The sequence below is a fragment of the Pygoscelis adeliae genome, unplaced genomic scaffold, assembly GCF_000699105.1.
Source record: "Pygoscelis adeliae isolate BGI_AS28 unplaced genomic scaffold, ASM69910v1 Scaffold245, whole genome shotgun sequence".
Classification (NCBI taxonomy): domain Eukaryota; kingdom Metazoa; phylum Chordata; class Aves; order Sphenisciformes; family Spheniscidae; genus Pygoscelis; species Pygoscelis adeliae.
In genome coordinates, this window is record NW_008824766.1 from 638656 (window position 1) to 648897 (window position 10242).

At 40.4% G+C, this 10242-nt stretch overlaps 1 protein-coding gene across 1 annotated transcript in view; it reads left to right on the top strand.

Moving 5' to 3' along the window:
- The first annotated feature begins 4998 nt into the window (after positions 1–4998).
- The window catches only part of IQCG (IQ motif containing G), a 19112-nt gene continuing 13868 nt past the window's right edge, over positions 4999–10242 (top strand). The window contains exons 1-3 of the mRNA XM_009323594.1: positions 4999–5124; positions 8576–8823; positions 10076–10204. Coding sequence (XP_009321869.1) covers positions 4999–5124; positions 8576–8823; positions 10076–10204 — 503 coding nt within the window. The remainder of the gene's footprint in view (positions 5125–8575; positions 8824–10075; positions 10205–10242) is intronic.

A 10242-nucleotide genomic window follows, 5' to 3' on the forward strand; every position in this document is an offset into this window, starting at 1 on the left:
CGAGGAGCCCTGCGAGGGGGCAGCGAGGAGGTGAAGGGCAGCGTTTGGTGCTCCTGGGGTGGCCAGGGCTCTGGGGCCCTCTTCTGATGGCTGCTCTCCAGGCCCTGCCTGTCTTCCTCCGTTCTCACCTTGAATTAGTGAATCATCTCAACGTTTATTTTACTCCCAATATCACCTTGGTGACAGAAAACGTATTTCTATGCTCAAATCCCTGTGATGAAGTCTCACATCCCTGTGTTTTCCTAAATAAGAATAAGTGGAAGCATGTACTTATCCATTTTCCCAAGTCAGGGTCATTCACTCCTGATTTCTGTCACTTCCTCCACATAGCCAGAAATTCAGGTGCATTTTCAGAGCACTTTAAGTGATTCAGGAACTTACTCCAATACAAAGTGTGCCCTAGCCATCCGGAATTTCGCTGTAACTTTGTTCTTAAGTGTCTTAAGCTGCATTTGAACGTGTGCCCAGAGTGCTTTTATGAAAAAATGGATACCAGGAGCAAAATCTACTGTCATCTTGTCACCAGCTGGGCTTGGAGAGCTTGAAACTGGACTGAGCAATTAGATCCTGATCCAGGAGGAGAATTAGGTCCATCTGTACTTCGCTGGGCCAGGGTAGAAGCACTCAATGCCTTGTAAGCATATATAAGCAGAGGTTTTTCTTAGAGAGATGAAATTGTTAGGAAGCAGGAGCAGAGAAGGGATGGAATATCGTGAATTCTCCAAAGTATTCTGTTGGCTTCTACTTTAAGGAAGAGGTAGAGAGCAAAGCAACGCTCAGTAATCTACCCAGTTAACAGTATCAAGTGTGTGCTAGGAACCTCTGCTCAGAGAAAGGACACAATCCCTGCTTTGAGGAGAATAAACTATCTGTCAAAACACTGTTTTCCAGCAGTAGAGATGTCACAGCCAATAAATGCTCCCTAAATCTTATCTTTTCCTGTCCCATACAGATTTAGTCCCCTATGGGACATAAAGCTAAAAGTAGCACCACGTCTTTCATTCCTGCACTCAGTTCTCCTGGGTTCTCATCAGTACAGCCTCAGAGAGCAGGAGCGGAAAGTCTTTCTCTACTGTCAGGATGAAACCTAAATTGCGTCTCTAAGCCAAAGCCAAGATTACTTCAGCTTTTCAAGGTTTCTTCTCTTTTCTCTCTTTTTTTTTTTTTTTTTCCAAATGAGCAACATATGTTCTAACATTTGTAGTGGTAGGCAGAGTTTTGTAAAGCCACAACTATTTTGCTTCCCTAACAGACATTTTTTTGGTAAAAACTAAGCTATTTCTGATTTATGGCCCAGCTGCTGCCACTGTGGATATTCAGAATCTCTCTTTGCCAATCATTTGCAAAACAGAGCTAAAGGAGTTGTGACATTCTCAGCTTCGAATTGTCTCACTGGAATTCATCGGTATCTCCTTAATCGGCTAAAAGGAATGCTGCAAAAAATGCTGCGTTTGAAGCCATTTTAGTTTATCAGGCAGCAGGATGGGAGAAATGTGCATCCAGGACTCTCACACAGCAGAGGGAGTTGCAATCCCCAAAAGAACAGGAGGCCAGACCTTTTATACAGTTGTTTAAAAATCATTTCTCGATATGTTTTTCTTTCCTTTTAGATCAGCAGGGAAAGAATGTCAGCCTAAACTCTTGGGGGAAGCTGAATCCTTCACATAGCTCTTTTTTTTTATTAATAGAGTTTAATGAAGGAGTTGTTGAGTACAGTGCAGTGATTAAGGTCGATGCCAACGGCTGAATCAGGATGGTCTGTGGGCACTGTGTTAACACTAAAATCCAGGGAAAGCAGCTTGCTATTTGTAGTGTTTCTTAACGCCCCGCACAGCGGTTTCCTTCTCACTTCCAAGTCAACATAAGCCCAGAGAGCGTACTGGCTTAGCACATGCATCTGCTGAGTGAGTATATGGTTATAAGAGGAGATACATAGGAGGAGCAAACCAGCAGGCTTTAGAGAAACATTCCAGCTGTGATCTTTCTTAACACGCATTAATATCTTGAGTTAATGCTCTCTTGGACAGATGCTGCTGATGGGATAGAGGAGAAGCTATTACATCCTCCTTTGTTTCCAAATAAGTCACTTTTTCCTGTGAGAGCTGCAAGTGTTATTTCTTCTTTCAAGAATGCTGTCGTAATCATCTGTCACAGCTCTCCCACAACAAATCTTTTTTCAACATATTTTTAGCATTAGGACTCCACATGTAATAGATTATTCTCATGTTGTTTAGACTCAAAATATGGATCATAGATTACTTAAAAAGATAAAAACGAGTAAAACATTTTAAAAGTATTTTATTAGTGCCTGTTGACTGGAAAGAGACATTGTCTGACTTTCTCTATGTAAAAATACTTAATTTGTGCATCTCCACTTCTATCACTGATTCCAAGTTTGAAAAGAAAGGAAAAGTGATGCTTCTAGTTTATTATACAGATTATTAGTTATTTATTTGTTAACGATATTATCAGATTCCTATCTCAAGCTGCAGCAATTTTTTTTTTTATAATGAAGAGAAAGGAGAGAAAAAGTCTCAGAAGTAAAGGGGGAAAATCAGTTCCTTCTTAGTCATAGGTGACCATCAAAAGCCCTGAACAGTGGGATTAATTAGGTAAGTCAGTATAAATAGTAGAAGAAGGATAGTAAAAATGTTGATAATATTCAGAATCATTCCTTTGCTGTTATCTTTTCCTGCCATGATTTAAGCAAGCTTCTTCTTGAAATAATTTAGGGTGCCTCTGCCATTATCTTGTCTGAAAGGCTGCTCCATATCTTCATCCGTACTGAAGTTAGAAACCTTATCATCATTGCTTGGCTTAGGGGAAATTACACTCCTTTGACACTGGACCAGTATTATCCTTTAACTGAAATAGCTCTGTCTCTTGCTGGTATCTACTCTTCGTGTGTATTTACAGAGAGTAATCATAGTCCTCAATTCTTTTAACCTCTTGTAAAACAGAATTTCTATTCCCATGATCACCCCACTAGTCGTCTTCTGTACCCGTGCATGTTTTTTAATGCAAATGACTAGAAACATGCACCATGCCTTATCAGAGGTTTACTGATACCTTATGTGGCGGCACCAATACTTCTTTATATCTGCTGAAAATACCGGTCCTGCTACATCATAGCACTTTGCATTATTCATGGTTCATAACATTGGAGTCATGCCACGCCGAACCTGCTCTTCCACCTTGTGCTCCCGACCTCATAGCAGAAATTCTTGTGAAAATCCTTAATGCAAGACTGTGCACCTGGTAGTCTTGCATTCTGAGATATTGTTCTGTTAATCAAAGAAAAGGGTCTAGGCTGAAAGGAGCAATATTCCAGTCTCGTTGACTATACATGTAGCTGTCATGAAAAAGACTGCCACTCGCACACTAGGCTTTCTAGTTGTAGTATTATGCACAAGGAGACCCGTGTCCTGTTACAAAGGACAGTATATTTCGATACACGTTGCGTTAGACAACTTACTGCAAGAGACTGGGACATCAAGAAGCAAATATATAAAAACTAAGTTATGTTTGTTTGTTTGACCTATTATGATACTAATAGACACCTACTAAACCTGCACTGAAAAGTGAACTGTATTTTCTGCCCAAGTGAAATTAATTTCATGTTGCAACTGTAAATTACTATATTTTCTTCAACAAAAACAACAAAAAAGGACGAGGACAAATGGTAACAGTTTCAGAGCGGTTATACTAAGTATGCATTTTTTTAAACACTTGTGAAGTTGCTTGTGAAAAATCACTGATTTCCAGTGATCTAGAGAACAACTGCATCTAAACGTCTTTAATTTTCATAGAACGTGGCCGTGTCTTACCCTGTTAATCATGCTAACAGGCATTGTCTGGTGTATTTCCTTGGCATGCTTACAGATTGGACTGTAATATTCTGCAGACCTAGAACATGTTTATTCAAGGATTTTACAGATGGCACAAATCCAGTTGTAGGTGTAGCAGCCAAATGAAGATTTTGCACAATAATGCAAAGTGCTATGATGTAGCAGGACCGGTATTTTCAGCAGATATAAAGTTTAGTGGATGTTGATGCTTCCATTGCCATGACATTCAGGATCTCGGTCATCTCAGACTCCAGTTGTGCTAGGTGTTATACAAGAAATATCTGTTTTGTGAGTATAGGGTTTGGAGGGATTGTCTAATGGCTTACCAAGACATTAAAAATCTCAGAGAATTTCTCCATTGTGCAGGTGTTTTCTTATGCATTTTTCTAAATGGACCAATTTCACTTGGATTGATAGTGAATTTCTACTGTTCCCTAGATGTGCTTTCACAATATTCCATCTGTAAGCAAGGCAAAGGGATGCTTAAGTGTACATCAGAGCAGTTTCACATTTGAAATGCAATTTAAAATAAAAAAACACAGAATGTTAAAGATAGTTTACTTAGTCCAGATATTGGTTCTTGTTTGACTTTCAACATCTTAAGTTGGTAACAGATCCTGCTGAGGGGATTGGGATCATAAAAATGTTAAGGCTGCACAGTAATAACGAGGACTGACTAGAGCATGAAGGTTCACCATCTGAGATGTTATAAGACGTGTGGATTTATTTTTTTCCCCTTTTAAAAAGGCACCTTCATTTCGTTGTTTCCCAGAGAACAAAGTCATGAAACACGGCTCCCCCTTGAACTGAATGGCGAGGCCACCTCATCCAGTTTGTGCCTTCTGTGTCCATTCCCTTCTCAGCCTATCTACCCAGATCTACTGTAGGAGGGACCAAAACCTACTTTGTTTTGTGAAAGCTAAACATTCCCACTGTCCCCGCATGCAGCCATTAGCAGAGCATGGCTCCTCTTATAAACAGTGTATGAAAGGCTATAAACAGAGCTAGGGAAGTATATGAAAGGCTGCAAATAAGGCTATTTCAGGTCTACCTTTAGTTTAAACTGCTTAACTTTACTAACACCATAGCGTCTTCCTCATTGGTATCTTTTGTCTTTGTTCCTCTTAGCAAGAACACAGAGACTAAAGAAATGGAAAAATTCACTCATCTGGAAGCTCTGCTGTTTACTGCTGTGCTGGAGAGTTGTGTCGATCAACTCTCAATTCTTGGATATATCATGCCAGTTTCATATGAAGGCAAGACAGACCTCAGCCATGTATGTGCCTCTATCCTCCCTGCTTAAAAAAAAAAATCTTTTTTTTTTTTTCTTGTCTTGGTTTTATGTCTTCTACCAGCATTTTTTAAAAATCAACTCAGATAGTTTTTTCTGCTAAGTGCTCCATGACCCTTGGGTGAAGAAACACAATAAAAGTGCATGGGTGACCAATTTTAATATTTATACCGCAGCATCACCGAGAAGCCTTTGTCAAGACTTTGTGCAAAGGACCCTACTGACCCCAGATGAGGTTCCTGGGCTTATAATTTTAAAATCTCAGTGGTTAGATGACAGGCAAAGGATTAGGGAAAAGGAAGCAAAAGGTTCTTATGTAGATACACAGCTATTTTAAAAATACAAATAAAAAGGATATTTGAAAGTACCCAAACCCAGGGTAATTCTGTTCCTCTCTTAAGTCCATGCTAAAGTTCCTTTAGTCCCCACTGACAATGAATTAAGAAAGACTCCACTTCAAAATATATTAGTAACTACCCATTCTCAATGACCATTATCAATTAGTTGATTTCTAATAGGCATCATAACTAGGAGGGTTTGGGCAGAGATATAAAGAACAGGGAAGAAGCCCTAATGCTCAGACAGAGGTTTGGTGCTGTGGAGGAAGGTGTTGTGGTATTTCTGGTAGCTGATAGACAGGAATCAGGATGGGACCATCCTGAGGGGTAAATGGTTCTAAGTTCTGTTGTTATCTATTTTAAGTGATATAGCAGGCTGTTTCCAGTTTAAGCAGGTTTGAAACTCTTTTTTAAGAGGAACTCAAAAAAGAAAAAAGTGTGCGACCAGGATGGAAATAAAAACTGGGATCCGAGTTTTCAGATCTAATGCTGTTCACTCTGTCTAATGTACCACTTAAGAATGCAAGAGGAAGGTAATGCAATATGTTGTTTTCTACGTGTTTCCTTTCCATACTACCTTCTTTTCAAAAAATCCATTGCAAAGCAGCCGAAGCTGGTGTTACAGTGAATTTCAGGACGTGAACGATGCTTGGACTGTGCAATAGAGGGCACTCTTCCCCTTAAAAGAGTCCTGTGAGCCAGCCTCACCTGTTTCCAGAGGATGCTTCTCCCTCACAGAGCTGGGTGGGAAACCTCTTTTGTGCCAGCAGCAAAAACGCAGAGAAAGAGCATATCTCTAGGATAGTAGTTGTTCTTCTTCAGTCACACAGACTCAGGTTGATAGACCTGCTAAAGGTACACTTAAATTATAGAGAAAGCACTTTAGCTTTTCTCTTCAATCACAGACGCTCATTTTTACCAAGTCACTTCTTAAAACACAATTTTCTCACAGACTATAAACCCTACTTGTGTTCTTAAAGACGCCAAAACAAATCGAGAAGGAAGCAACTTAGAAACAAGAAAGTGGCTTAGGGAAGCTACTTGCTAACTTTGGTGCTCTGTAATTTGCTACTTCTCCCCATTTCTCCATTTACATTTGGCTGTTATCATTGTATTTGTAGAAGACCTGTATTTGCAAAGCACCCTGGAGCTCTGTCAGTCAAATAAATCATCGACATTTTCAAAGACTGACATCTAAATTTCTGCTGATGACATTTTTGAGAGGATTAATCACAGCGTTGGCCAGCACCTCATTGATTTTCCAAATAGGGGACTCTTCTACATTGCTTCACACAGTGCATCCCCCAGAGGAAGGCAGCCTTTCTATTTGCTGAATTTTGGGCAAAAGACTAGCAGAAGATAAACAGCTAGGAGACTACACAGGTGGTAACACATGCAGTTTACAAACTGCTTGCTCTTACATAGTTATTTGGTAATTATTAGTGTGTAAGTCCCTACTGTTTACAGACAATCCAGTTATAGGCTGTCTTGAACTTTCCCAGACATTAAAAAACATCAGAACATTAATAAAATCTGCATGATATTAAAGCAGTTTGTTTGCCAAAATTAATTTTTTCTGAAGTACAACCATCACCAGCAAATGATTTAAACCCTGTTTTTCTAATTAACTATGTAATTTTCATTGGTCTGTGTATACTTTGCATGCGATTCATTTAATGTAAATTTAACTGTCCAAAAATTAAGCATGTAGTCACCTAAACTCCTTCTGTAGTCAGTGGTGAGTCAGGCACTGCCTGAGGCTGATTCATCCCACCCGGAGATGTCCAAGATACTCAGAATGAAGCAGCCCCTTGCAGTGCCCCGCGCACTGCCCTCACAGACTACGGCAGCATCGCAGACCACTAATGGAGCCTCGCTTGACAAGTGACTTCTTGGAAGTACTACTGGCATGCACAGTTGCTGCCCTGACCACTTGTTTTCACTCTTTTACGCGTGTGTGGCTGTGGAGGGATCTGGACTTGAGAACTGGTGCTGCTAAAAATAAACTTTTTTTTTCCTTTTTTTCTGGAAAATGTTTCAGCTCGGTGAGTTCTCTAATCCATTTCCCCAAGCAGCCAGGGTGGGGAGTAGGCAGCTATGGACTAGGATGGGTCTGGCAGTGACTGCGTTAGCTGGCTTCAGTGGTGCTGCTATTAAGTGTTCAGCCACAGAGATGCTGGTAGGCGGGCAAGAAAATTTTCTCTTAATGTCCCAGTGTATACACCTGCATTCTTACCCATAGCACATAAAGTAGACAAATTCCTAGAAGCAAGGCCTCAGCTGATTTTCTAGCAAGCTTTTGCTTTTCTGGGGCTTTTTCTTTTTTAATAAAATTGTACATGGCCACAAGGTACCTTTCTGTGTAGAAGAGAGCTGCCAATAGTTTGAATTCCTTCTTTGAATTCATGTTATGCTTCCTCTGCTGTCATTCTCTCAAAAAACCAGCTAAGCAGATAGCTGATGTCTATCAATCACTTTTATTTCCACACATCTCAGCTCTTGTTATAACAATAATATTGCAGGGAAAGGTCATGGTGACAGGCAGTGGGAAATGGCTAAGATGGAGAGAAGGCGGAGGGGAAACAGGCTAACAGTCTTCCAGTACATAAAAGCTGCTGCAAAGAAGGACGGGATGATCTGTTCTCTGTGCCTACGGAGACTAGGACAAGAAGCAGGGGCTCAACTGCAGCTGAGGAGAAAAAACTTTCTTATGGTAAAGATTGTTGTGACGTGCTGGCACTGGCAGGAGAGTGCGTAGTCTCCATTGCTGGAGGTCATTAAGAACATGTCAGGAATGACACAGTCTGAACCGTCGTCTCTTGGGGCAGATGAATTCACCTTTTGAGGCCTTTTCTAGTCCTGTCACTTCAGGACTTTTGATCCCATAAACTTTAATAAGCCTACACTGTGTGCTCAAAGCTAACCAAGGTAAATGTTTCTGCTCTTCTACTCTTTGCAGAATGCAACACACACTATCAGCTGCTCTCAGCATAGCTTCATTTTAGTTTATTATTAATTTTTCTTCCTCTCACATAATGTTGCAGAGTGTTTATTTCTACTGCCCAATGTGCAAGCAGGTCTCTCTTATTCCCTTTTAGACTGGCATCCAGGAAATGAAAGAAATCGTAGAGACCCAGAAGGAGCTGGACATCATTAACTACCAAGAGCTTATGTCAGCAAGGCAAGGGAGTGGGGAAACAGTTACCTCCATGTCTCTGAAAAGCATCGAACACAAGCAGCAGCTGGGGAAAATTGAAGATCTAAAAAGTACCCATCATCTTTCCAATAGGGCCATGAAACACAGTGCTCTGTCTGTAGAGAAACTCAGAAAAATTCAGGCTGACAGGTGAGCGAAACACAAATATGATGACTGTGGGGGATGCTCAGAGCTGTAAAGTTCTCAGTCTCTCTCTTGAAAGCAAAAATACAAGCTTCCTCTCTCCTACTGCTGGTGTACCTCAGTCTTGGTCCGGAAGGAGTACCTCTAAAGAGAGCTTCATAGGCCATTTAGTTCTGGCCTTTGCTTGCCTCTGGATGCCAAGTAATGACAATCAGTTTATTTTGAATGGAATTGCAAAGTATTACCCAATTGGTAATGGTTGCATGGGTGGAATTCATGCCAGGTACTAGCCAGTGCTGATGTTCTGGTATCTGGAGTCAGGTTCCCCTAGCAGATATGTACAGGCAAAGTGGGATCCGGGCTTTGTCTTGTGAACTCAGTTATTCTGCAGAGCACACAGAGCCTCTATGGCAGCTACAGTCATTCTCCTTTATAGAACAGATAATGTATATAAAGACCGAAGGGTTGCTTTCTTTTTTAAAATAAATTTTATTCCTGCACCTAATTCAGTGCCTTGATTTGCAGAAATACCAGCAGCCTTTGGTTTAAAAGACAGATTGGGGAGCTGAGCATTCAGTATGCATTTTTCTGCATCCTGGCTTCTGTACTTTAATGTTATTTCAACAAAGGGCTTAAAGAAGATCCTAACACAAATGAGGAAAATGCAGCTAAAATATAAATACCACATTTATATTTTATAATACAAATAATATTAATTTTAATAATATAAATAATATAAACATTATAAACATTATAAATAATATTAATATATTAATATTAATAGCACCATGAAATTCAGTAAACTGGGCATGCCCATGTATTTGTTAAGATCAGCTTAGGGCTGTACTGGGATATTTTGGCACGCAGATATCCCCTCATAGACACACTTTCTGCATCCCCAGGTCTCATTTTCCAAGATCCACCTGTCATCACTACTGCAGGCCAGCAGCTTTCTTCCTAATGGCAGCACGGTCTGGCACAGCATGGATATGTTTGTGCCTCTTTGCTATTTCCTAGAGTAGCATTCAGGGCAGCATTTTTAAATTATAAACTTCAACCAACTCCTAACACAGAGTTCTCCAGATGTACAAGAAGCAGATACCATGGGAGAAGCACTCCTGGGTTTGGTAGGACGTAAGAACAGAAATGGGATCTTATATTTCCCTACCTTTTTGGTGGTAAGGTGATGGATAAAGGTGCCAGGCACTGTAGTACCAGCACCTATAAATTACTCTTGTGTTCCTTTTCTTCCTGGCAGGCAGTATGCAAGTGATGTAATTACAGTCACTATGAAAAATATGCAGGAATCAGGAACATTTAATAGCCTAACAGAAGCTAATGAGAGAGAGAAGGCAAAAAAGAGCAAGTTTCATGACATCCTCATCAGGTCAGTGTTGTGTTCAGTACTTCCCTGTTTAACTGCTG